Source organism: Hippocampus guttulatus, chromosome 3, assembly GCF_054856545.1.
Source record: "Hippocampus guttulatus isolate MCC_2025c chromosome 3, RoL_Hgut_1.0, whole genome shotgun sequence".
NCBI lineage: Eukaryota > Metazoa > Chordata > Actinopteri > Syngnathiformes > Syngnathidae > Hippocampus > Hippocampus guttulatus.
The window spans coordinates 16,202,359-16,229,742 of record NC_141263.1 but is presented as its reverse complement, the minus strand read 5'-3'; the positions used below and the strand labels follow the sequence as shown (position 1 = coordinate 16,229,742).

Here is a 27,384-nt window from a genome sequence, read left to right as displayed (position 1 = left end):
TGGTATATTGTATGACTTATTTTGGTGTGTTTTGGTATTTTTAAGAGAGAATTGCAGCACTTGTAGTAGCTCTCACTTTCAAAAAGGTTGGTGCCCCCTGCTGAGTCTGTATGTATTTATTTTATTTACTTATTTTTACTTTATTAAGTACTTGTGCTGATATCAGTCTTTTTTAAGTATCTACTTTAATTCAATGGCTTGAGTCCTTCTACCTCTTTCCTGGCATGCTGTTATTGTGAAAATCTAATATCCGGTGCGTTTTCCGGTAGTAGCCATAAAATTGATGCATCGTGCGTCCCGTTCTCGTTCCTTCATTGGTCAAGCAGGCTGTCCGTCAAATCTCAGGACGTTATGTCACGGCCCATTCAATCGTAACGTTGACTCGGGAGTTACTGTCAACACAGAAACATGGCTGCCTTTTCGGCGAGCCACAAGGCAAGGAACGGGGATAGCAACGCCAAAGACAACCCTGGTTGTCAAGAGGAGCTCGTGTCGCATTCTCGAGAGATAATAAAACCTTCTATACTGGAGCTGACCAAAGAAGTGAGGACCAACATCCTGTGCACCGTTGAAGGATGTGGCAAGATCCTTCCCAACACACCTGCATTGAACATGCATCTTGTAAAGTCGCACAGAGTGAAGGTAAAATGGCTTAGAAACCACGGGAACGTTCTCAGGGGGAACCTATGAACTAGCTAACTTAGCTCAGAATCCTGAAAATGTTGCAATCGAAAACGCAAGTCATCCCTCCGAACTTCGCCATATAGCTGTAATGTAGTGATGACGTGCTGCCTTACGGTGTACCTTAGCAAGAAGTTCGGGCATGCCTTACGTAAGGGAAGTCGCAAAACTCAAGTTCACTGGTGCTTATATTGCTTTCTCTCACCGAGTGATGATGTGGTTCACGTGGGCTTGGTCCGTGCCTTGTCCCCCCCCCACTTGCTGATTTCTTGAGTCCATTCTTCGTCACTCAAAGGCGTTATTCATTGTTAACCAATGTGGAGGCAGTGAATGTGGCGACCCACGCTAAGAGGCTCATTCGTAGGAGGTCGTGATTCACAGTCCACCATGAATGAGATTTGAGCATGCTAAGGATGCCTGTTGTTCTCCAACAGGCCAAAGCTCTTTGTTTAAACTGACTCGATAGGAATGGGTGTTGTGAGTTCGGCCCTTCTCAAAATCAAGGAAGCATTAAGGTTATTGTCTTCAAATATTTGTATTGTACGTCAAATCAATATTTTTGTTGTGGCACTGAGATGCAATGATTTTCCCGTTCGGTAATTGTGACCAATAGGGTTCAATAATCTTTTTAAACCAAGCGCTATTTCTTGGATATTAATTTAATTTGAAGGACTACTGCTTTGATCCACACTTCTGAAACAACACGATTGCCCAAATGACCTTTAATTGTGTTATTTTTATAATTAATGTGTGTTTGAATATTCATTGGAAAACATTTCTGATCTTTGGCTTTTTACTCAGCAATGTTTTAGCGTTTTATTGTGTTTGCAGTTTTTGTTAGGAAGTTATCGTTTCACCTATCTTTGTTTTGATGTCTTTGTTTTATGCACATCACTTTATGCAGCTGTGGTTGTTTTGAAAGTGCTTTATAAATACAGTTGAGTGAAGGCACTGATAATGTTGATGATTTCTAACAATGTTTATCAACAATGATTTAGCAGGAAGCAGGTGTTTATACATATCTATATTTACACATACAGTATATCTATATCAGTGTTTACACTTTGAAATCATCACTTATGCAGTATTACTAGGAAATCGCAATGTCCCATCCCTAATAAGTTCTTAGATCAGGCCCGCATTCCATTTTTGGGGGCAAATATCGTTCCTTTGGTTTGCTTCAACTCAAATTAAGTCGCATGTCTTCAGAGAATGCCAATGCAGAACTCGAGAAGTGCTGCGAGCAACAGTTAAGATATGATCAGGATCATGTGAAAAGCACACTACAGTATTTCTAAACTATTTTCAAGAGTTGGGTGAGAAAGAAACTTTTAATAGTTGTTTAGGTCAGCTTGGACACCTCAGTGTCAACAGGCTTTTGAAGCGTTGAACGACAGGCTCACAACCAAATCCATTCTGTAGTAACTTTTGATGTAATTTTTTTTTTCTAATTGAAATAATGTGTTCTCGATCGAAACTACTGTCATGACAATAGTTTCTGATTAAAATTTTTTAAAAAAATCTTAATGCAAAAGAACCACTGAATTAAATGTTCAACCTGTGCGTCATGAGATTATGGCTTCATTTGTTTAAACCAATACAGTACTTGTAATTGTTCGATTGTATTTCACTTTAAAGTACAAACAATTTGCATTTAATTATTATTATAGAGCAATGGCGACTGGGTGTCTTGACTGGTTAGCACGTCCACCTCATAGTCCAGAGGTCAAGGGTTTGAAAACGGGCTCTGACCTTCTGTGGAGTTTGCATTTTTTTCCCCGTGCCTGTGTGGATTTTCTCCAGGTACTACGGTTTTCCTCACACATCCAAGAGTATGCATAACAGGCTGATTGAACACTCTAAATTGTCCCTCGGTGTGATTGTGAGTGTGAATGGTTGTTGTATGTGTGTCCTGCGATTGGCTGGCTACCAGTTTAGGGTGTACCCTGCCTACTGCTCGAAGATAACTGGGATAGGCTCCAGCACGCCCACGACCCTGGTGAGGATGAAGCAGTTCAGATAATGGATGGATACTAAGAAAGCGTTGCTTTTAAAAATGTACCGTATCCACTATATGTGAAATGTCACGTCACCAAACCCGGAAAACAGGTGAGCCAACTTCCTGTGTGTGCTGGGAGAACGATCATAACAGCAGATTCCTGACATGATGGTTGACAGCCTAAGGTCCGGCCATTGACGGTACCCTTGCCTACAATAACAAGCCATGGTTTACTCCCAAACTCAGGCAACTCAGGAAAGAGAAAGAGGCCGCATTTAGAAGTGGAGATCGGGCACTGTACAAACACGCCCGAAACCAATTGACAAAGGAAATTAACATCGCTAAGAGAAGCTATGCGGAGAGGCTGAAAAACCAGTTCTCTGCTAACGACTCTGCATCTGTATGGAATGGCCTGAAAGCAATCACTAACTATAGAATGCCACCCCCCCCCCCCCCAAACAGTGAACAATAAGGGTCTTGCTAATGAACTAAACATGTTTTTCTGCCGATTTGAAAAGGTCACCCCCATTTCCCACACACACCCACCTCTACCAGAAACCACTCTACCTACCCCCCCACCCTCTTTTTCTCCACTACAGATCCACGAACAGGACGTGAGACGGCTCTTCAAGCAGCAGAAGATCAAGAAAGCTGCGGGGCCCGACAAAGTGTCCCCCTCCTGCCTGAAAGTCTGCGCTGACCAGCTGGCTCCGGTCTTCACACAAATCTTCAACAGATCCCTGGAGCTGTGTGAGGTCCCATCCTGCTTCAAACAGTCTACCATCATCCCAGTTCCCAAGAAATCGGCAACATCGGAACTGAACTGTCGCCCTGACGTCTGTGGTTATGAAGTCCTTTGAACGCCTTGTGCTGAACCACCTAAAGAACGTCACCGGACCCCTGCTGGACCCTCTCCAGTTTGCCTACCGGGCAAACAGGTCTGTGGAAGACGCAGTCAACATAGGTCTGCACTACATCCTCGAGCACCTCGACAGCACAGGGACCTACGCAAGGATTCTGTTTGTGGATTTCAGCTCTGCGTTCAACACCATCATCCCGGAACTCCTCACCCCCAAACTTCTCCACCTCGGTGTGTCCCCTACGATCTGCCAGTGGATCCTCAGCTTCCTGACGGGACGGACACAACAGGTGAGACTGGGAGCAACAACATCATCAATACGCACCACCAGCACTGGAGCCCCACAGGGATGTGTCCTCTCTCCACTGCTCTTCTCTCTCTACACAAACGATTGCACCTCAACAGATCCAGCTGTCAAACTCATAAAGTTCGCAGACGACACCACGGTCATCGGTCTCATCAAAGACGGCGACGAGTCTGCGTACCGCCAACAAGTGGAGCAGCTGGAGCTCTGGTGCAGCCGACACAACCTCGGGCTGAACACGCTCAAGACTGTAGAGATGATCGTGGACTTCAGGAAACATTCTTCTCCACAGTTGCCCCTCACACTATACAACTGCCCTGTGTCAACCGTCGAGACCTTCAAGTTCCTGGGAATCACAGTCTCCCAGGACATGAAGTGGGAAGTCAACACCATCTCCATCCTGAAAAGGGCCCGGCAGAGGATGTACTTCCTGAGGCTGCTGAGGAAGCATGGCCTGCCACAGGAGGTGCTACGACAGTTCTACACGGCAGTTATCGAATCAATCCTGTGTTCTTCCATCACGGTTTGGTTTGGGGCCACCACAAAAAAGGACAAAATCCGACTTCAACGGACAGTTAGGACGGCGGAAAAAATCATTGGCACCGCCCTACCCACTCTTGAGGACTTGCACACTGCAAGAATCAAGACAAGGGCACGGAAAATCCTCCTGGATCCCCCGCACCCTGCCCACCACCTTTTCCAGCTACTCCCCTCAGGCAGACGCTACAGATCCATGCGCACCAAATCCAGTAGACACTTAAACAGCTTCTTCCCTCTAGCCATTAACTCCTTAAACAGTCACTGACGTAGTCACTCTTCTTGTACTACAAATACTGCTACTGGTTACTCTAAAATGGTTCAATGATTTGTTGTTTACGATGATACTAATGCAGCGTGTTATACCGGAGACAAATTCCTTGTGTGTTCTACATACTTGGCCAATAAAGATGATTCTGATTCTGAAGGAAGTGCTTGTATTATCTATTTTGCAGAAAGCAGAAGTTGGTTTAGCATTTACCCACGTACCAGATATTTTTGATGTAACTTTAGTTTGCACAACATTCTAATTGAATAATTTATGGACAAAATAACCCCCAAAAATCTCTCTTAAGGTGCAGTGTTAACTTTCAATTTGAGTATAATATTACATTAGCTGACACCACTGGATAAACTGGTTAGGACAAGAACCTTGTTTTTGATTAACTGTTGGACCCAGCGTGCTACTGTATTTTAACGTTGGCCATTGTAGTACTTTGAGAGCCACATTTCTTTTGTCTTTTTTGAAGTGGTGCTTGGTGTAATTAGATTAGATACAGATAACCTTTCCACCTCTTTGGAATTTGGGTATCTTGAAGTAACATAGTTTTTAATGACCGAATTCAGGCATGAGAGATAGGTTTTGATTAAAGTTTACCATTCGATGCTGATTCAAATTTGGTTTGTTAAGCTTTGGTGAAGATTCTGGCTCGGTCGGTTGAATGGCATTCTTGATCTATACTCTTTGTCATGTGAATTAATGCGATAACCCCCCCCCCCCCCCCCCCCCCCCCATCGCAAAGAAATTCAAGTCACATTGACACCACACAGTTCTATGAGCACAACGATCCAATTTGTACCTGGAAAGAATGCCTGATAATAAAGACCAAAAAGCCGCATCAGTATGCTGAATGGGGACACAGATTGAGTGTGTTGTTTCTAATGCACTGAAGTGGCACTTTTGTCAGATGCAGTAATTGTTCTCTGGTCGACGTGACAGAGCACTTTTAGGTGCTGGAATGACTCACTCTGTATGTGTCGTGCGCATTATTGATGAGGTTCAACAGAGAGAATGATGCGTTTTCTTTCATGTGGCCTTTGCCTCTCGAGATCATTGCACAGCATGAATGTATCTCATCGTCTGGAATGAACCCTTATTCAACACCACTCTGGCTTCTCCCTCCATGCATCGGATTCTGTTCAAAGCGGCTGCTAAAGCAGTCGTTATATATCTCAGATGTTGCTCACTCCTTGTGATAAAGCGAAGGGTGTGTTTATCAGCTTTAGCTTCTCTTCTGCTCCCTCAGATGAAGGTGACGTTGACCACATTCTGGCTGCGTAGTGACCAGTGTTGTGAAGCCTCAATAGTTGTCAATGCGCAAGAGGGTTTTTTTTTTCTTCTGCAATGAGGAGCACAATTTGGATCATTTATCATGATATTATTGCCTTTCAGTAAAGAGGGGACAAACTTGGTCGTACAATGTCTTTCAAGCGGTAAATAGTCTCAGGTCAAGCTTCAGAGGGTAGCGCTATCCTTGTAAGAGAAGTAAAAATAAAAATGCTTGTGTTGTGTGTCCTCTGTCCCCCCCCCCAGGATGGTATCGTCAACCCCACCGTGAGAAAGGACATGAAGGCATCGAAAAAGCTTTACTGCTGCCCCATTGAAGGCTGTCCCAGGGGGCCCGGAAGACCCTTCTCCCAATTTTCCCTGGTGAAACAAGTAAGACTTCACAAAGTCTACAGCTGCCCATCGAAGCATATTTTCATTTGATCGAAACACCAAAAGTGCTGTGTTTCATTCGAATGCAGTGGACATGCCAGGAAAATAGATACAGTAGCTTACACAGATCCAGTACAAAGAAACCTCCCACACAAATATATCATGTGTGAGTCAAATCCTCTTGAAATTATTCCATCAATAAATTCTCGTGCCTACACTGGGCCCAAATATCCAAGACTCGTCAGCTTGTGTTTTATTTCTTCTATTGATGATATTATCCAAATAATTTTCGATTGCACTCATCAATCTGTTTTCACGTCTGATTTATGGCTGATCACAGCGGTACACATTCACACTTGGGGACGACCAATTCCACATTGACCTTATTTTTCAGCTCGCCTAAGTGTGGGCTTATCCCTTTTCCACTTTTTAAAATTGCACTCAGGGGTAACTGACAAAACCATGCCCGAACTCTTCAATAACATTAAACAAAAGGGGAGTGTGCAGATCTCCTGTATGCCAAAAGAGAAAAATAAATGTCCATGCATGACGCTGTAATACCCTACAGTAGAGACAGCACTTACTTTGCGCCAAACATTCGCGTAGCACCGACGATCCCATCTGGAATGGCGCCTTTTGCGACAACCGAAAGCATTATCAGAGACAACATTTACAGAACAAAGCTGCCTCTGCACCCAGGACCTAAAAGCAGCAGTGTAGTTTTCAGCCACAGCTGCAAAATGCAATATTTGTTTTGTCATGTCAGTTGTGTTGTAAACATATCTGTTCATATTTTCCCAGCACTTTATGAAGATGCACGCAGAGAAGAAACACAAGTGCTCCAAATGCAACAATGGCTACAGCACCGAGTGGGACCTCAAGAGACACGCAGAGGACTGCGGAAAGACTTACCAGTGTACGTGTGGCTGCCCGTATGCCAGCCGAGCTGCACTTTTGTCACACATCTTCAGGACGGGACACGAGATTCCTACGGAGCACAGGTATTCTGCCAAAGTAACTGTCGCTTTTCATATGAGAGAAGCTCCGCTGTTTTTCCTGATTTATGTGTCCGTTTTAATTTCAGAATTCCACCCGTAAAAAAGCGAAAAATGGAGAAACTCTCCACCAGTTCTGAAAAGGTTAAGATCACCGATTCTGTGATTATTCCTTCTACTCACGAGCTAATGGAGGATTCTTCATCTTCTGACGTCGTCCAAAGTCCAGACTCTGCCAGTCAGCCGTCTGGTGGCCACAAGAGCCTCCAGAAGCAGCTTCTACCTAAACCCAACATGGCATTGGTCAGTGTGCCTGTAATGCAGCTGGCCCACCTCCCTGTCCTCCTTCCATCTACAGAAAGCGGCACACTTAGGTCCGTGGTGCTGGCGGTCAACAGCCAAGGCTCCGTTAGCACCCTTCATCTTCTGCCACAGGCCTCCGGAGCTGTGGTACCCCAGCTGGATGCTAAGAGCTTAGGTTTCCAGGATAGCATGCCTACTTCTCGCTCTTGCCTGGGGCCCATCAGCACAGGGGTACAGGTTGGACTCGACAGTCTGGTGACACATGACTCGGGCAGCATCCTGAGAGCGCAGCGAGGGAGGAGCACCTCGACCAACATTCAGACCGACAAGTCCTACTTATCCAAACTACCTATGGGGGTTGTGGAGGGGATCGAATTGTGTTCTGTGGGGGAGTCCTCGATGTCATCCTGCTCCCAGACTGACATCAGTGTGAGTGCCCAGGTCCTCCTGCCAGTCAGTGTTCAAACCCAGACGTTCAACAGCCGGGTTCGACCCACCTCCTCTATCGGCGCTCAGACTGACAGCCAATCCTCGAACCAAAGTATTTGCCCCTCCTTTTCCTCAACCGCGGCATTCAGCAAAACTAGGCAGACGCAGACCTGCTTCACCGTTCCGCAATCCAATGACAAGGCTCAGGATCAGGTCCTCATGTACCCTGACCTTTTCAGCAGCGATGCACTCAGTGTTTCCACCCAGACAGCGCTGCACGTAGACGAGAATCTGGCAGCCGCAGGAAGCAGCTTATACGAGGCCGCAAAGGTAGCCGAAGGCCTGTGTTTCGGGGCTCAGACGGATTTGCTGACCTCCAACAGCGTGGCAGACAACCAAACCCAAACCATGACCTTGTTACACGACCTGGAACACATTCTCTCTGACAGCATGTCAGGCCATCAGGTGCTGACCACCACCGCCTCCGCAGCTGGCTGCGGGTCGAACCTGGGTCCTGTTCAGGAGCACCACGGCGCCATTGACTTTGACTTTGAAGAGTTTCTCAGCTCCGTACACATTCAGACACAGACAGAGGAAAGCGATCTGGGGGGCCTGAACAGTGACACGCCCTTGGAGTCCTTAGACATCCAAACCCAGACCGATTTCTTCCTGATGGATGAACTGGACGAAAGCGATGGACCAAGTCGAAGCCAAGCCAGTGACTTGGAGCTCTTCGATACTCAGACTCAGACTGACCTCAACTTCCTTCTGAGCGCCGGAAGCAACATGCCACTGAGTAGCATTCTGCGCCATCCAAGCTTTTCGATGAGCACAGAGTCCTCCGACACAGAAACGCAGACTGACCTGCATTCATTTGCTCCCTGCCTCCCTGTTCAATCACTTCTCGGTCAGGGGGAGCAGGGGAGGCTTTCGAACAGCACGGAGACGCAGACCAGCCAGGCGGAAGGCTTCGGACACCTCTTCCTCACGAGCATCGAAACACAAACGGTCGTGGACGACTTCTTGTCGGCCGACTTGCTGTGGAACATGGATTCCCATTTCAGCTCGGTGGAAACGCAGACGTGCCAGGAGCTCTGCTCTCTCTTTCAGCAGCCCGAGAAACCAAACAGCTGAGGTTATTCTGTATGACGCTGCCTCATCTTTGCGACACGCTTCCTGTGTTTGCCGCTATCGTTGGAATAAGGACGTGCTCCAGTGGCGCAGCAATGAAGGTGAAGGAAGGCTGGAAATGTCTTTGAATCATTCCGCTATGGTCATCTTGTCAAAAGAGCGTTTCCGGGTCAATATCTGACTGCTCTGTGCACTTTATTCGCTCAGTTTCAGCTTCTGACGGTTGGCTATTTATTTGCACATACATGTAACAATGTGTCTTGTCTGAAACGCTATTTCTTACTTCACTGTTAGCCTGTGTCATGTTTTTTGGGCGTTTGTCCTGTATCCCGCAGATTAAAACCTAGCACAAAAGTTTTACATCTGCAGATGATAAAAATAGCTGAATTAATAGCATCGACTGGATTTAAAAAAAAAACAACAAATGAAATAACCTCTAGAGTTAACAATGCAGTTGTATTACATGTGTTTAAAATGTGCTTGAGCAGTAAATCTTCACATATTCCGCATTTAACGGCTGGTTAGTCAATCAAAAGGTTAGCACACAATTGCAGAGCTGGACAAGTGTTATGATATCGATTTGAAACCTCAATCAAAACCTCTTTCGAGAACAAAAAAAAATAATACATCAGTTGCACAAGAAAAAAAATAATGTCATTAATTGGAGCACACCTTTTGATTGAAAGGATGTGTGGTCCTTTTAATGGAAAATGTCATACTAGCCTGTCTTTATCTTGACTTTTGCTTGGTGTAAATGTACACGCTGACAAATCATCACTTTGGATCGACCGCATTCGATGACTGCACAGAAACACAGCTGATGAACATTAGCTACTAGTTCGGCACAAATTTCATGCATGTTTTGTTCTGTTTTAAGAGAATTATCCATTCCGTTCATTTAATCCTGAATTACTGAGGGGGGGTTTTTTTTTTTTTAGTCTTTAAAAACCTGCTGAATTAGTTTTTCTGGATTGCACTGAGTTACTGCCCATTGAGTTACCTCAAATTGCCGAGGCACACCAAGCAGCTAAAGCTCTACGTGGGGAACAGAGAGCGAATACATTTAATTTATTTGACCTTTTTGGTGCCTTAACCTGAAGTATTAAATAGGTGTGAGTGTGAGCGCGGATGGTTGTTTGTGTCTTGTGTGCCCTGCGATTGGTTGACAACCGGTTCAGGGTGTCCCCCGCCTACTGCCCGAAGACTGCTGGGATAGGCTCCAGCACGCCACGCAACCCTTGTGAGGATAAAGTGTTTCGGAAAATGGATGGATGGATGGATTATTTTTCTGTTCTGTTACACTTAGCGCAAATAAACGTTTTGGAAAGATTAACGCTTTGGAAAGATCAATATAAGATCATGATAGTTGCATGGTTATATATTTTTTTTATGGTTGCATGCTGTTCCTCGTAGTTTCTGTTCAAAGACTTGTGTCACTTGAAAATACAATGTTGCGCTTCACTGAAAACAGTTTTTGATGCCGTCCTTATTTACATGGTGGCAGAGGCTGATGTACAACACGGTCTATTTTCTTCATATCTAAACATTTTGACGAAGGTGTATTGTGTTCATCATTCTGGACAGGTTTAAGTACAACATTCTGTTACTCAGTACTCAGTTTGTGTTTCTTGGAGAATCTGAAGAATAGTTGTACTGATCTTTTGCTTCATGTAGATGCCTTTTTCTCAAGTACAAAGCATTTCCTTCGTTAGATTGCATGTCTTTTCAACGCACAAAATGCTTTCCGTTTAGTGTAACCAGAATTATATGTTGCCTTGATTAAATGTCGCGCATTGACGACAGATGTTCCTAATAAACTGCTGGAACCTTAATTATTGTGTGCTTATTTTCTCACTCGAGTAAACTTGAGGGGGTCTTGGGTGCTCTTCATCTAGTCATGTTAAAATATATATATATATACTGTACATTTAAAAAATTTCAGTCGACAGGCTGAATATTTTGAAGAAAAAAAAAAGATTAACGATAAACTTTTGCACTCAGTTTCTGACCAATTCGATGTTGATTAGTAATGAAACTGTTGACAAAAATCCCAAATCACTCTTCATATTTTAATGTGCGTGCGTGGTAATCAACAGGACAGGGCACATTAGTACTGAAAATTGACATTCCAAATGAGTACATTTCACCACATGCATTTTGGAAAGTAGAAAGCTCAGAAACCCTTGTTTAAAAAAAAAGTTGCTGACTTCATCTTTGGTTTGATTTGGAAGTCCACGTTTCTTAAAAAAAAAAAGCAACCGTTTTCATAATATTCCTGTTTTTTGTTTTTTCATGGCATATAAAGCAGAGCTGTGGCTGGCCCATCATTTTATTGGAGGTAAAAATGTGAAGTTGGTAATGGGAACAACTTTGCTTTTAGTTTGGCGCTTCATGGGTTTGGGTGGCCTGCCCTTTGTCATATTTGAGGGTAAATGTAGGTGCAAAGGAATCCCACTGACATGCGACCTCTCTTCATGGAGCAGATGTGACGAGTCTTCCTCTGCGCCATCCATAGCATGCCATTCTGGGGATTCTGGCTCGATTATGGCCTTCTGGCTGGACGGTGTGGATTTCTTCGAGTAATGAGGGCTCGACTGGGACTCGCCACAGTGCTCTCCACTCATGGCTAACGTGTCTCCATGAATTGTCTCTGCATGCGTGGAGGGAGGATTGTCTGTTGTGTCCTTACGCGGCTTTGGTTTCTTGTCTTTCTTTTGAGGAAGTAGAATGCAACTAACTGGAGCAACTCTGTCCCAGCCCCGCACCTGCCGTAATACAAAAAAAAAAAAAAAACGTTTTGATATGACCGTCATCAAAACTATGTGCTCTGTAGCAATCGCTTAACCATAGAAATGCACTTACGGCCTCTTCCCAACCACAGTAGCAATGATACTCGTGTGGATCCGTTTCTTTTAAAAAGGCCTCCTCACTCATCTCAAGCAGGACATCGACGTGAATCCTTTGTGCTTTGTACAGTTGCTCCTCAACAGCATCTTCCTGATCAGGATTTTCTTCATCTGATCCGTCCATTGCTGTGGGATTCTTTTTTGTGAGATAAAAAAAATACAATGGTCATTTATCTCATAAATAAGTCTGATTTTCAACAAAACGTCAAATGTCAACGTGACAGACAAACATGAATGGAAAATAGCTAAATTGTAACTTGAAATAATGAAATGTTGGCATCTGTCAATCAAATGCCCATCGGTGATCTTGCTTTTCTCTTACGCAGCAGTTATATTAAACAAATAAAAAGCTGGTAATAACTTACATTATTTCATGCTATCTTTAAATCCTGACTTCATCTGGCATTATCAAAAATATTTATATATTGCTAATAAATAATTGCCCATAGCACATTATGATCGTTTCCATTTAAGTAGTCATTATGGATTATGTGAGGGTCATTCTAGAATTGGAGAACACTTTCTATAGCCCCATAAAGCTTTAAATAATCCATGTACAAATACAGATACGTTAGTATCAATTGTAGCTGTGTGGAGATAAAGTAGCTAGATTTAGTAAACATGATTTCTAAATATTTTTTAAAAACACCAAATTATGCTTTGTTTGGTATTTGTTATGTCTTCTATGTAAATGTTTGATCCGCGTAGTAATTGTGCCCTTTAAGTCTTTACTGTTGTAAAACATGTTTATCCTTGTTTTGAAATTATACATGCAAGTTTGTTCTGGACCAGTTAGCATAGCAGCTAGCTCTGTTTCTGTTCTTCTATTAGAATAATACTAAAATTTAATTAGTATTTATTGTAGCTATTCAGCAATAATTTTAAAATGCATTTTTCAGGTGCTGTCTGTAGTATTTAAAACGATTAAAACTATCTTATAAAAAGTGTGCCGTTGATGGTTAAGCTGAATGAATCAAATTAGATGGGTTTATTACCTGTTTTTCTTCAAAACAGGACAATATATAGAATGTTTTTTTCAAATATGTTGGCGCCTGAATTGTCCTCCAATTCTGAAATGACCCGTGAAGGAAACTTTCATGTAGATTTGTCATTTTTCCAGTTGTAGCTACTGTGTTTCAAAGTATTCAATTCATTAAAATGCATGTGAACCTAATGATTACAACAAAACACAAGACGTTTTTAATTTGCAGCTCACGTGAACATTATCAGATGATAAGCACGCCCGAGTCTGTGCAGTTACCATTCATAGAGACATACACCTTGAACATTACATTAAAAAAACAGTCGCAGTCGTAATTTAGGATATCCACTACGTTGTGAAGAAACAGTTAATGCAGCGGACGTATACATACAGGCAATCGTTCGTGGGTGACAACAGCCGTGATGACGTGGCCGTGCTTTTAAACGTTACGTAAAATCCGCGAGACGTCAGGGCAAAAAATGCGCGGGTGTATGTCGAGCTCGAGTCGCCAAATATGGCGTGACCGGAAGACAAAGCCGCATGACACAACTTGTGAATGGCTTTAAACATATGCAAAGAAGCTGTTGTTAAATCAGTCCCAAACATTTGGAAGTGTTTCCCAACGCGAGGGAGATTTATTTAGGCCATAAGTGTTTTAGATAGAATGTCTCTGTAAGGACTATAAGTCACACTGTTGTCGTGTCGTTTGAATGTGCATTCCTCTCGTTCACACGCAGGTAAGTGCATACGTTTATATTTCCTTATAAGGAATAAGTATCTAATGCTTTGCATGATTCATGATGAAGCATCTTTTTTGTTCATCCCAATGAACGTGAATGCTAAGATAAGGTTGCTTTAAAAAAAATGTACTTGTTTCAGTGACTTGTCTCACTCCAAACAATCGATTTCTCTCCTCCTGCATTTTGGATTCGCAGCACAATTTCACAACTTTTGAACACAATTTCTGAAGAAATTGCAATATAATTTTTCCGATTTTAATTGCAGTACTTACACCACGAGATTAATTTTAATTTCATCCTTGTAGTTTGGACAAGTGTAACTCTGTGTTCTCTAACCTTTATTGGGTCAAGACACCATTTTTGACATTAGAACACTCATGGCAAATGACACAACCAAACTAAAAATATCACAAAAAGTATGACTACTGATAATAATGATGATGATCTTGTCTCAGTTTTACTCACAAATTGATTTACTTCGTGTAAAATCTGGGCGTGTTTGATTGCGTACCAAGCTGATTGCCTAGCCTGTTTGTATAAAGTGCCACAGGTGGATTACGCAGGATAATTGCACCATCTACAATTCAAATCAAAGAGCATTTAATTGTTCAACCAGTACCATACATAATTTGTGTAGATACGGGTTGTCCAAAATTTTGTGGCTTCAACACGTTCCAAAATTACTGAGAAAGGTGAGGAATGCTCATGAAACACCTGTTTGGAACATTCCACTGGTGAACAAACTAAGTGAGAACGTAGGTGCCATGATTGTTTGTAAAAGGAGCGTATTATTAAAAGGAGCTGTATTTATTCAAGTGGCCAAAATATCGTCAGTCATTGTTCATGAATAATGTTTCCTTTTTGTTTGAATTATAATTTCTCCCCAATTCTCAAACACAGGAGTGATCACAGCTGATGAGAAAGTTTCAAGCCAGGCAGAAGCTGATTGGTCTATGATTGTAAAGCGGTTGCACAGAAGCGGCTGAATTTGAGAAAGATGGAGTGCGAGTAAAGTTTGGAAGCAGAAGAGGTAAGCGGACACATTAGACAGCAGGCAGAGGTGAGCTATAAAAATGACAATGACAAAGAATGGAATGTCAGTTCTTTCAGAATGATTGTGTGAGAACAAGGAGCTTAGGTGTGAGCTCAACACTAAGAAAAGCGGATTACAGCTTCTCGATAGATAACGCAGTCAAGGGCAAGTGTTATACTGTACATGAACTCCACATTTATCCCATTTAAAGCAATATTCTAACTGAGCAATGTTAAGCCTTCGCACTTTCAAAGAAGCTGACCTTGCTCCAAATGGTTTTTATTGACTCTTTTTCTTCTGAGGCTTTTAATCTTCCTTCCGGGCGAGAACCTTGGCCGTCTGTTGAATGTTTCATGTTGTCGAACTTTTTCCACTCCTTTAACTGCTACCATAGCGACGTCTCTTTTAACCCTTCAGTGCACTCGGCCCTTCAGATGGACCCGAAATGCTACATGTGATTTTGACAGCCTTATAAGTGTATCAGGAATGGTCACTCGATAGCGAGGTTTTGCTTTCCTTGCATCTTTTAGCAACTACTGTTATATTTCTCTGAAGGCGTAAAGCAACCGAACAAGACACACAGCAGTAACATCACGTGACCTGATGAAGCAAACCAGTACTGCCATTGCAGAAACATTCAGTACATTAAAAAATATATTTTTTCTGTCATATACACAGATCTTTAAATTGTATTAACTTACCAAGTGTCTGAATAACTTGGTTCTGCAACTCCTTGGGATTCTTATCGCTCTCCCGTGGCTAGGTAGGTCCATACATTTGTCTTAATGTGACAGAAGTTAAAATTTGTAAAGTCACCTCATTTTGCCAATTCACTTCAATTCAAACTACTGTAATACCTGCTGTATCCTATTTCTATTTGATCCATTATGCCTTTTTTTATGAAAAAACAAGCTCAAGTTAGCTTTATATTTTTTAATTTTTATTTTATTCCTCACACTCCTGCCCAGAGACCAAAGGTCAAATTACACTTGTTTGTCATCTTGATTTCATATTATTGTGCTCTTGTAAAATAATCACCCTCTGTTAAAAATATGGCTCTGTACTATTTTCTGGTTTTGAAAAAAACTGCGAAAAGGATGGCTATGTCCTGTGTATATATAGGGCTTGCCCAGATTAGCCACTAAAGATGTACAATGCCGCAACCTTTAAAACAAAGATTTCTCTTTCCAAAAAGAAATGCAAATACCGTTACCATTATGTTCTATTGTTGATATCGTCAACCCATTTAAACGGTGTTTCAAGCTGCCATGGATTTCCCAGCAATATTGAACTCATGATTATTGCTGTGTCCTGCTTTCCTGGATTTCACAGTGCATGAAAACATGAAACGTAAAGCTTCTCATTAATAAGAGATCAAGGAAATAAACATTAGCTCTCATTCCGCTTATAAAGATTCCTCGGATCTCGTGACAGTCCATTTTTGTACAAGGTAAATTGGCAAACAGCCACCAAAATCTAACTTCACATTATCCTGCACTATTATTTGAAAACAAATAATAATAAATTGCATCGACTAGTCATTCCATAGGAACAATACCAATCGACAGAACCTTTCTGTAGTTTTCTTCCAAGGGTTTTCAGGTGAAAAATAAGGAGTCAAGTGCAGATTGTATGTTGTGACATGAACTTCTCACAATGAATACTCACTAGCTTCTGATGAAAAGGTCTTTAAATTTAGAGGACATTGTGGGCACCACAGTAGTTGGCTGGTTAGCACGTCTGCCTCACGACATGGAAAATAGACGAGGATAGACATCTGCAACAGAGATGACATTATGGGGTTGTATACAACTCAACTCAACTGTATTTATAGAGCACTTTCAAACAGCCATCGCTGCATACAAAGTGCTGTACATGGAGCAATTTAACATATACAATATGTGTTTGGGCCACTGAAGACATTACATGCTGTGCTATATATATGTTGCTTATTATAAAGATCAGATTAAATGGTAAATATCCTGAAAGCTTCAAAGGGAAACAAGGCACATTGCAATTTCAGTCTGTTTTTAAAATTTTTATTTATTTTTTTTAAATACCAACAATTATGGCGTTGTTTTGGAATAATGACACGGCATATTTAAGAATTGCTCATTTTACTCCTAACCAATTGTGAACTAAACTTCAGGCTCGGTTGATTTCATATTTTTACAACGTCGCGGATAATATACATGAAAGGAAATACAATAAAGAGCAACAGTAACTTAACCTTCCGAACGCCTGCACTTGTTCACAGCCATTGTGGGTTGCAGTTCCGTTGTCAAAAAGGTTTGTATTCCCGATGCCACAGTACAAATTTATCATTTATACTCATGACAAACTGTCTTTCTTTCCTGAGCAAGTTGTTTCACTTTAGGGCCACTGTGCGGCGAAGTGTGGCTGCTTGTCGGTGAGCCACGCTGTCGCCATGGCAACACCTCGTTTGCAGACTGTGACGTGTACAAAATGGGCGGGGGGAGGTTCCCCTACTGCAGCTCTGGCTTGCATAAACGGCGTAATGACATTAGGTTTATGTTAATTGTTTTAGGAGCAGAGTAGCACACGCGAAAGGCTGAAAGCTTTTAATGTGCTCACGATAAAAGTACTACATATCAGGCTGCACGTGCACTATGTCATTAAATCCTAGAAGTGGGAACCATCTTGTGTCGAGGCAACGTTCAGATCTGCACGTACACTTCACAGTGAAGTCACGGCAGGTTTTGACGTCATACACAACACTATCACGCGAGTGGGCGGTCTTTACTCACTGGAAGTGTGCTTTGAATTGCGGAAATATCGAGGCTTGAAGTGTTTTCTTATCCACCGCCTCTTTATACATTTAAACTGGCAGATCTGATGAAGCGAACAGCGCTCAGCAACACCACCGTCAATTGGTCCCGGACTCAGAAGTCCAAGTGACGCGGCCACGGCGCCAATCTGCGAGTGGGATACTGACACCTGACGGTTTGGTCTCCCCAGTCGCTGGTCTCCGCACGACCACCGTGTTCGGCTCTGCAGTGCAGGGGCTGCAGCGTTGTATGGAAGCAGAGCGCGCGCGCCCTACTTTGGACATGCTGCCCCCGAAGACCTGCCTGCCCAGGAACTACAGCTGTATCGCCGGACTCTTCGGCAGCCTGGCCGCGGCGAACCCTCGTCTGGACGATGGGGACGATTTTGACATCATGAACGGCACCTGCGAGCCCGCCGAGAGCCCCGTCGTGGACGAGAGGCCGCGGGGCAGGGAGACCTTCCTCAAGCCTCCGCAGAGTCCCAGCCTGCGCCGGAGATGCAAGTCCCTTCCCACTCCCACGGAGAGGGCCAAGTTGGAAATCTCCCGCAGCAGAAGTCCAACAAGTCAGAAAAAGGTGCGCTTCGCGGACTCCCTGGGTCTGGAGCTCATCTCCGTGAAGCATTTCGACGATTCGGATGAGCCGGAGGTCCCGGAGCGCATTTTGGCCAAGTTGCCCAAATCCACGGACTTAAATCACATGGCCAGTACGAAATTCCCCCGACCCCTCACTCAGTCTGTGTTCATGGAGCTGCAGTTCACCACCCCGGGCACCCTGCCCGGTTTCGAGCAGAAAGTGCGGGAGGTGAAAGTGCTGCTGGAGAGCGTGGAGACAGACGACTTCAGCCTGTCCGGCTTTGTGCGCGTCTTGAACCTGGCCTTCGAGAAGAGCGTCTCCTTGCGCTACTCCCTCAACAATTGGATCACCTTCATGGACAGTTTGGCGTCTTACGTGCCCCACTCGAGCGACGGTGCCACCGATCGGTTCTCCTTCAAGGTGGTCATGCCCACTTACATGGAGAACGGGGGTACGCTGCAGTTCGCTATAAAATACACGGTCGACGGCGAGGACTTTTGGGATAATAACAACGGGAAAAACTACAAAGTCCGGCGTCACCGGTTCAAGATGTCTCCGCCAAAAGAATGGGAGAACGGATGGATTCACTTTATATAAGCTCAGTCAGTCATACTGCGTGCGTTAATTGAGCGTACAGTCAACCCCCGGGTACCTTTTAAAATGACTAACGTGTATAAATGGGCGTTTAGTTCTGCCGTTATTAGCGTAAGTGTCGTGTGTGGGGGGGGGGGGGGGGGGGTTGACACTATCAAATACTGTTGGAGTGAGCATTTGAGGTGCCCGGTGAGGGGTAATTTGCCTTGATGTCAGGGCTCTGTACAGCTCGGTGCCCTTTGGGAGGGCACGTCCACATTATGTAACGTGGAAACACGTGACGGCGGGGAAAAACGTGCCGGGCCATTCCGACCTCGGGCATCATTGCTCTTTGCAGGAGGTGCCGCAACGTTAATTGCTATGGTGAGCTGTCGGTTTATTTTTATTTTATTTTTTTGCACGAGTGAACAGTATGGCAGGCTGAACCACAATGTGATGTCGCTGCCCTGAAAGTGTAGCTTGCTTTGATTGAATTGGGGTTAATGGGGGTTGATCTCATTTACAGTATCTTCCAAAGTTAAAATCGACTGTAGCTCATTCATCTATTATGTGATGCCATTAAATGCCTTTGCAACGCATTGTAAGAGAAGCAGAGCAGTGTTAGTTTTCATTTTGCTCACTAATCATATATTTTCAGAGATTACAGTTGTAGCAGTACAGCTACTTTCCCCCAAACATCTGAATTGGTCGTTACATTGTGTGCATACAGACAATAGAATCCATCTAAAACACTGGGAAGAAATTTCCTCTCAACCCTTTCCCTTTTCAAAAATTCCAGTCTTTTAAATGTTGCTGAACAGATTCAGTTTATTTTTATTTTATTCCAAGCTCATTTTCACCGGTGATGTTCATTGTAGTACTTTGTAAGGACGAAAGCAAGTATAAAGCATCACTGTCTACTTTGTCTACTGTCACTATTGAAGTGACATTCTCTCCAATATTGTCTGTACTGGCTTCTCCATTTTTATCAGGGATAACAGAACTTTTCAGCTCACCTTCCAAATTAGCAATATGGCTCCCCGTTTGACTCAATCTTATTAAAATATATCAGACAGACAAAATGCTGACATGCACACAAACCTGTGACTAAAAGCATTTTTATTTCAACAAAGGCTGAGTAATTGGCTATTTTCCAAGAAATTGTCCGATTGATTGCTGATCAATAATAATGGCTCGCAACATTTTAACTCTGGATGACCCAATAAAAATTGACTTGTGACCAAAATAGTTTTGTCCCAACGAGAAGTGTGGCACACCCTGTTTTTTTATTATCAAATAAGCTTTGTATTCACTTTCATTAGTTGTCTTCCAAATCGAACTTGTTTTGGTGTTGCTCATATTTGATCTGTGTTTGTCTGTGAAGCTATAATGGTTGTCAGTACAAGTGAGAGCACTTCTGATTTCTCTCTGGCTGCAATATGAACATTGCTTTGTTTACATTACACCAGTCTCAGAAGGGAGCTCTGCATTTAATGATGCAATCCGGCTGATGTGCACATTAAAAAAGTTTTCCAGTAAGCACTTAGCTTTTGAAGTACTTCCACTGTGACACACCCACTCAGTATCGGAAACCAACAAAAAAAAAAAAATTCACGGTTCACGATAGGGCTGCTAAAATGAGCTGGGCTGTCTTGAGTTGACATTTGCCGATATGTAGCGTACAAGCTCAGCTGCTGGTTATTTAGTTTGACCACTGTATTTGGACATTGTTTGTAGACCGTACAGGAAAGCAAGTCGAGTTTAGAAAAGGGATGTGTCAGGATAGCAGCACGAGCGCTAACATACTTTATTTAGTTGTCCAAATAAATTGGAAAAAAACATTTCTACTGTTTTATATTGGATTCAAAGTGGTGATACTGCTCGCCAGCTGTTATTGGTGCATCCCTCCCCAATGAAGGGCTGTTTGTCAGCTTCAGAGTTTCATTTAACTGTTTATGTAAGGCTTCTCATCAGAGCTGACTGATAGTGGATAGATGTATTTAGAAATGTACTGTATCGTCAATGTCTCATTGAATGCCTTCATATTACTCTTTATGTGTGTACAAAACATTACAAAAGCAGATTCAGTTTTGCCCTGTGATCCAACAACAAAACACGACTTAAAAGCACACAATCTGATCTCGAAATAATTAAAAGGAAAACGTATTCGGGAAAATGAAATTGACATTGTAATTGACCTGAGTTGGACCGTTTGCACCATTTGCAAGTGTACACCGCCTTACTGTTGCCAGAGTTGACGATATGAAAGAGGTGGGAGCTTGCAAGTGCTTGTTTGTGAAGAAAGTGTGATTGCCGATGGTTGGAAACGTGTCCGGTGACGAGCGCCAAAAGCACTTTGGTCAATGGCGATGATTATGAACGACTTATGATTGTAGCTGGTTCTGGGCGAGTTCACTTGGCGCCGCGTTATTGCACTTTGAGGGAGGACGAGGAAAGAGACGGGGTTTGACAGTGGGGAAATAGCTTTTCTTGTGAAAATAAGTTTTGCAATATGGTCTCCTTCCTAATTCATTGCCGCATTCTCTCCTTGAGTAAATGCCTTCACATGGTTTTGGGTCAAATATGGAACTTTGTATGCCAGTGATTCGTTTCCATTTTAATGTTCTGTCATTTACTATGTCTTAACCTGTACCGTCTCCTCTGAATGTTAATCATGTTCGTGTGCATGCACAACTAAAAAAAAAAAAAACAAGCCTTTATTTTTCTGTTAGTTTAACCATAGGACCACTATTTTATTAAATAAATGCTCAATAAACTGTTGAAACAAATCATTTTGATAGTACTGTTTTTTTTTCCCACTGTCATCTCCACGCCATCATAACGGTATCGCCATAACTCTGCTGCGCTAATGTCCGCTAATATTTTGTGATTTGTGCAATTGAGACTGCAGAGCTGCAGACATTAATATGATCCCATCTGATCATTTGAGCTCCTCGTTTTTCAAAACTTCCTGCTGGCCCCTTTTGGATAGCAGTATGCTGTCGCCATTGCCAACGTGGCTGCCGACATGTCCTTGGGATGACGCAGGAATGATGCTCCCCTGTCCCCTTTTTTTTTTCTGGGGGTTGTCGGACTAAGACGCAGGAGGTGCCGATGCTCGTAAATATTAGTAGCCAATTATATTGTGCGCTGGCTGCTTAGACATCTCCTGAAAAAAGGAAGAGATCATTACGGGTCAGCGTTAGCTGTTATTGAAAGCTGGACTTTTTAAATCCACATCGAATCCTCAACCGGTCATCGGGCAATGCTTGCCAATAGCCCTGGTACCATCTTTTCACATGGAATAGATAGCCAAACGTTATTGTGCTTCTGCTATCACGTCATGCTGGAAAACGTTCGAACCAAAAAGCATTTCTTTATGCATGATGACTTGACAGCGCCGTGCAAAAAGTCTAAATGAGTGATGGCTTGCATCTGAAAAATCTCCTTAACAGGCACCCTTTCGTCAACATACCACTGCGGTTGGAAACGAATCAAAATGTTTACATAATTGTGCTTTGGAGCTTCAAAGCAAATATTTGGAAAAGGTCTCAAGGGGAAGTTAATCAAAAAGATACACTTTGTTTCTGTGCAAACACTGAAAACGTTTGTCAAGAAAGTCGAGTCCAACGGTGTATTTCAAATGTAACTCTGGCGGAATACACCATTATCTCTTCCAGATTTCTCTTGTAAAATGTCAAACATTTTGACTTATGTGAAATAGCATCCGTGGTAGCAAAGGAATAAAAATTTGTGTGCTGATGTATTTTACCGGGACTGTTTCCAGGGACAAAGAAAATACCAGTGGACACATTCAGCACCATTATTCTGGGCTAACTTGTCATCAAGACAAAAAAATGTTTTTCTACCAATAGCGCATTTCTATCAACAATACATTTTCTTTTGTAGAATAACACACTTCAACAAATAAAGGATATCTTATCTTATCTTAACAAGTTACTTAACGTACTTGTCCATTTCCGCCAATACATCAGATGTCTTTGATGCGTAGCCAGTCAGACACAGAGACACCACTCAGTATGTTGTATGATGTAAAAGCATATTATGGAAAGCGGTGTCGCGATGCAGCAGGGTAACAGCTGCATACATAACCTCTGTTTGTGGTCGCAGGACCGTTCTCTCCGCAAGGGGTCCGCTGTTTTATGCCTGCAAGCACAAAGTTGTTTTTACATCCAAACCTACACAGCCTTTCTCCCTTCATCTTGAATATGTCCTTCAATTTTAACGTCGTTCCCTTAAGTTGGCGCGCACATGCGCAGACAATTTCACTGGAAATGATTCATGAGGCATCCTGTGAATTATCTGTGCCTTGCCTCGGCGGCGGCAGCCAACCTCGTTCCCGCTATGAGCACTGGACCTGAATGATTACATTGCAAATGGATCTTTTACATCCTTGGAAGAAACTCTTGTTCTTTTCTTACTTTTCTTTTTTTTTTCTCCACAGATGTTTCTTTCTTATTTTCCACCCTCATTGAGACATCAGACATGTTAGGCTATTGCCAAATGCCCATAAGAGAGATCTACCAAAAAGTCAAGATGCATGAACCTGTCTGAATCTCGCTCCTTCGTACATCCTCACCTTTAGCCGCAAAAATACTTAGAATTCTATGTATGCATGATATGACTCGCTTTTGACTAAATCCATCAAGACTTCTACCTTAGTTACTGTAGTTGGGCATTGTACAGATGGTGTTTCTAGCACTCCATTACTTGTTAACTCAGGGCAGCACACCTGACTTTACTGGCCCCATGTTTATTTCAGATCCATGCTCAAATAAGGCAACCATAGCATACTGTCAGCATTTAATAAAAATTGTAATTATTTTTTAAATTTGTATTTTTTTATCATTAGCAATCTAAATCAGCCCGGTGGATCAGTCCGACGTGACTCTCCTGTCTTTAAGTAAACATCTTAACAGTTTTTTTGGAAGATATCCTAATGCCCCAATTTGTTTGTTTTTTATTTTTCTGGTACAAATTCCTTCCTGACAAAGAAATATTGTTTCCTCAAGATATGATAAAGGAACTAATTAAATGTATTCGCCTTATCAAAAGAATGACCATGACATGAAACCAGGAGCACGTTATTGTGAGGATCACTGCTCCTGTGCTCTTCAACGGGGAAGGAAATGCAAGTGAAGCTTCTGTCAAGATTGAGCGACCTCTGAACGTCCTTGTATTATTCAAACACAATGTGCAGGAAGCCAGACAATTTATGACTTGAGGCTATGTGTGACTTCAGGCCTTGTTTTGGAAGATTTGCTCAAAGAGCCTTGATGACCCTCTCAAGAATACATGAAAATATTCATTCGTGCATTTTCGATCATCGATGAACTGAAATCAAGAGACGAATAAAACAAAAATGGATTCGCGTGAACTCGATCTGTACTTTCAATGACTTTGTGTAGCCCCTGAAATTAGAATCTTTGCCACCATTTTGCTTGTTTTGTATGTGGTTGATATGCTTTGCCTTCCCAAATGGGCCGTATGTAATAAAACCCCAAGGTTCCTCCTCATATAAGCACAGAGGGAGTTATTGCACTCCAAAACCTATGAATTAAACAAAAGGCGCAACATTACGCATTCTTTCCCACCCGTAAATTATTTATTCCCTTTCCGTGACTTTTTCACCTCATCATGGCCTCTAATGGTCTGGAATGAATCCGATGTTACTTTCGCCTGTTATTTAATCGAACCCCATTTTCTTTCTCATCCGTTGTTGCTGTTGTTTACAGCCATGCCTCACTCACTCTGTGTGCAGCCATTTTCCTTTCAGGTGAAATGGCATTCCGACACTCCAATGAAGATTTTATTGCGGAACACATTCTGAGCATTTCCACCATCACAACTCCTGAGCTCTCATACAATTGCAATCTTCCTCCACCCAGTCTTTTAATATCCTGCTGCTTTGCCTTAGATGGCAAAACAGAGACAAGGGAAGCTTCATAACTTAGAAACAGGTGGAAAAACGGTTATGCAAGAGGTCATATCTGAGTGCGTGCACACAGTGACCATGTGGTGAGAGATCATGAGTTCCCCACTTACCGCGTCGTTCTCTGTCTCATCTTTTTAACCCCTTTTTGATTTTTTTTCTCTGCCCTGCGTTCATTTGTGGGTTCAAAGTAAGATATATTTATGTAGCCCTGACTTGAATACTGTGGCCTTGTAGATGTGTAGCGTGAGCATGAGTGTGAAACTGGACATTTGCTTCTACATCTCCGGTAACTTAAATACAATTTTGAGAGATGTGGCGTTATGAAAGCATCTTACGTAATGTGTGTTCTGAGTTCGCACAAAGTAAACTGAAGTTCTGAGCTATTTTGGAATGAGTTTGGTTGTCTTGAAAAGTTTCGAGCGATGTCGTCTTGTCTTTTGTTAGTGTTTTTCCACAAATCTTAAATCTGTCTACATGTACAGTACATGAGTTGATGAAGCGTTTCATTGAATTTGTCATAAACAGAAAAATAAAGAGATGAGATCAAATACAATTTGATTCAATACCATGACCATTCAGTTTTTTTTTCTTTAAACATCAAAAATGATCATGCCATTTATCAAAGCATTTTGACAAGATTGTGTTATCTGGGCAAGTTGTTACAGTATGCGGTTTCCCAATTTCCTGACCGGGAGATCCCAGTTTGTCTGTTTGGCTTGTTTTTCAGTACTTCCTGTACTTAACGGTGTTCTGTTACTTTTTCTTTCCATTTATGTAAATCATCTTGGAAACAAACTCTGCTTTCCATTTCTGTGCTGTTGACAGTCATTTACTTCCGATCCCTGGTTCGAATTTCTTTTTTTTTTTTTTATTTTTTTATAAATAGAAACAAGTCCTGCTTTTCTCTCTATTTGTGCTGGTATCCTCTTCAGCATACTTCGGCACATCAAGCGGACCCAGCATTCTCTTTGATCCCAAGATGCCCTTCAGTTGTTTGTCCTTCAGTGTGTGAACCAAATTATGGAAATGACCATTCAACCATACTGGTTCATTGACCTGGAATGAGCGACAAAAGGAGATGAAATTGCGCGGACTAGTTATGCAATAGGAGATTTTAAAACTATTTGAAAAGGCGACAAATGCATCGCTCTCGAATGGTGTGGCTTTGTCTGACAATTTGCCAGTAATCTGAGCCCTTTGGAATGTCTTTAGCAGTGTTTTATCTCTGCCCTTTCTTGGTCACGTAGCTCTTGTAAAGTGGATGTAATGTCAGTGATGCTAATTTCGTTGGATAAATGATTGAGTACAAGGGGATTGAATACAAGCAAAGCAAGTGTAGTCACTCCAAACTTGCTTTGGCCCAGTATCCTCCATATTGAAGATGGGCGTAAGAGGACTATTTCAAATTTGGAATTGTACCAAAACCTGAAATATCGGTTGTACAGCATTGTTTCCATTAGAGAAAAGACGCAGAAGCAAACAACAATGTGCACATCGGAGAAATATGACGGGACCAGAGCCAAGGGCTGTGTCCCGGAGGATGATATAATATTGACTGAACCGTTCTTAAGCCTTTTAAAATATTAGATGTCACAATATATTGAGCTGTTGTGATGAGTTTCTTTCTGGTGAAAGCTCTAAATGCACGGTGGATCAGCATCCGGTCACCTTGCACCCATTAAATGGTTTAAATACAGTCAAACCTCGACGGTTGAACACAATCTGATCGACCTCCAGTTTGCTCAGGTTTTTGCAACGTTTTCCTATAACAATAATGGGAATGCTTTCAAATTGCCCTCAAAGTCCTTTTAAATTGACAATAAATATCTAGTGAATTTGACCCACCACAGAGAAGAGTGTGCCCACTGATTGTTGCACTGAAACCACAACATCCTCAACTATCAATCAAACAGCACTAAATTGAGTGTCCTTCTTGTGCCGACTCAAGTTTGAGCCGTGAAATTATATTGGTTAAAAGCCTTTTGTGGCTTTAAAGGCTTTAAGATATTCCACTGGGTCGTTGGAGGTCTTTACATGCCACGACGAGAGGCGCTAGCCACCAGTTAACCCGCAAACTAATCGCGGTTCCTCCCGGCTAACGGATAGGTCACGAGGTTAGACGCGGCGCCCCCTCATTGCTAGGGTGTCGTCGGTGTGTGTAGGTCAACATAACAGACACTTCAGGGAAGGTCAACTGCTTATTAAACACAATACACAACACAAAACAGGCTGTGGCTCACATTTCATGACAGAAACTTGACCACATACTTCCTCCGAGTTGTACAACCACAATGCTTTGTGTTCCAACGTGGTATGGCCGCTTCAATAGTAAAGTTAATCAGACATGGAATATTATAACGACAATGAGTTGCTCTGTAAATTGCGACATCCAGGGAAGATGCATTTTCAGGTTGTCACCATAGCTTGGTAATTAACAGCATGCTTGACACCTCTCCAGTCACACCTTCTGTCTCTGATTGGTCGTTTTTCCTCGGATGTGCTGGTTTCTTGCAAATCAATTTAGAACCACAAGATGGGGCCAGAGAGGGCAGATTTATTATTTTTTTTCATGGATCATTTTATTCATGTACTACTATCAGGTCATACTGACAGTCTTCACAAATGAGGGGGGGAAAAAAAGTGTTTTTGTTT

General features: G+C 42.5%; 3 protein-coding genes across 5 annotated transcripts; 2 read left to right on the top strand and 1 right to left on the bottom strand.

Annotated features, from left to right (window-relative positions):
* Positions 1–399: 399 nt before the first annotated feature.
* Positions 400–11,009, top strand: atmin (ATM interactor). Its single transcript, XM_086107464.1, has 4 exons — positions 400–642; positions 6,194–6,319; positions 7,121–7,320; positions 7,404–11,009. The coding sequence occupies exons 1-4, from the start codon at positions 409–411 to the stop codon at positions 9,178–9,180; spliced, it is 2,337 nt and encodes a 778-aa protein (XP_085963590.1). The 5' UTR covers positions 400–408; the 3' UTR covers positions 9,181–11,009.
* A 218-nt stretch (positions 11,010–11,227) lies between these two features.
* Positions 11,228–17,750, bottom strand: c3h16orf46 (chromosome 3 C16orf46 homolog). Of its 3 annotated transcripts, none has more exons than XM_086107351.1 (4): positions 17,607–17,750; positions 16,507–16,615; positions 12,040–12,219; positions 11,228–11,942 (listed from the first exon to the last, which is right to left on the bottom strand). In XM_086107351.1, the coding sequence occupies exons 3-4, from the start codon at positions 12,205–12,207 to the stop codon at positions 11,502–11,504; spliced, it is 609 nt and encodes a 202-aa protein (XP_085963477.1). In that variant the 5' UTR covers positions 12,208–12,219; positions 16,507–16,615; positions 17,607–17,750; the 3' UTR covers positions 11,228–11,501. The 3 variants fall into 3 exon arrangements, with proteins under 3 accessions (XP_085963477.1, XP_085963478.1, XP_085963479.1); XM_086107352.1 differs by lacking the exon at positions 17,607–17,750 and adding an exon at positions 17,069–17,579; XM_086107353.1 differs by lacking the exons at positions 16,507–16,615; positions 17,607–17,750 and adding an exon at positions 13,457–13,482.
* Positions 17,751–17,876: 126 nt separating this feature from the next.
* LOC147207663 (protein phosphatase 1 regulatory subunit 3E) lies at positions 17,877–18,800 on the top strand. The gene has a single exon (XM_086107350.1). The coding sequence runs from the start codon at positions 17,877–17,879 to the stop codon at positions 18,798–18,800; it is 924 nt and encodes a 307-aa protein (XP_085963476.1).
* Positions 18,801–27,384: the final 8,584 nt, after the last annotated feature.

Bases quoted from the DNA above. Each gene is read 5' to 3' on its own strand.
- atmin (XM_086107464.1), top strand. From the start codon at position 409: ATGGCTGCCTTTTCGGCGAGCCACAAGGCAAGGAACGGGGATAGCAAC. The intron at 643-6,193 runs GTAAAATGGCTT...CCCCCCCCCCAG, and splicing joins TAAAGTCGCACAGAGTGAAG to GATGGTATCGTCAACCCCAC. The intron at 7,321-7,403 runs GTATTCTGCCAA...TTTTAATTTCAG, and splicing joins GAGATTCCTACGGAGCACAG to AATTCCACCCGTAAAAAAGC.
- c3h16orf46 (XM_086107351.1), bottom strand. From the start codon at position 12,207: ATGGACGGATCAGATGAAGAAAATCCTGATCAGGAAGATGCTGTTGAG. The intron at 11,943-12,039 runs GTAAGTGCATTT...GTATTACGGCAG, and splicing joins ACTGTGGTTGGGAAGAGGCC to GTGCGGGGCTGGGACAGAGT.
- LOC147207663 (XM_086107350.1), top strand. From the start codon at position 17,877: ATGGAAGCAGAGCGCGCGCGCCCTACTTTGGACATGCTGCCCCCGAAG.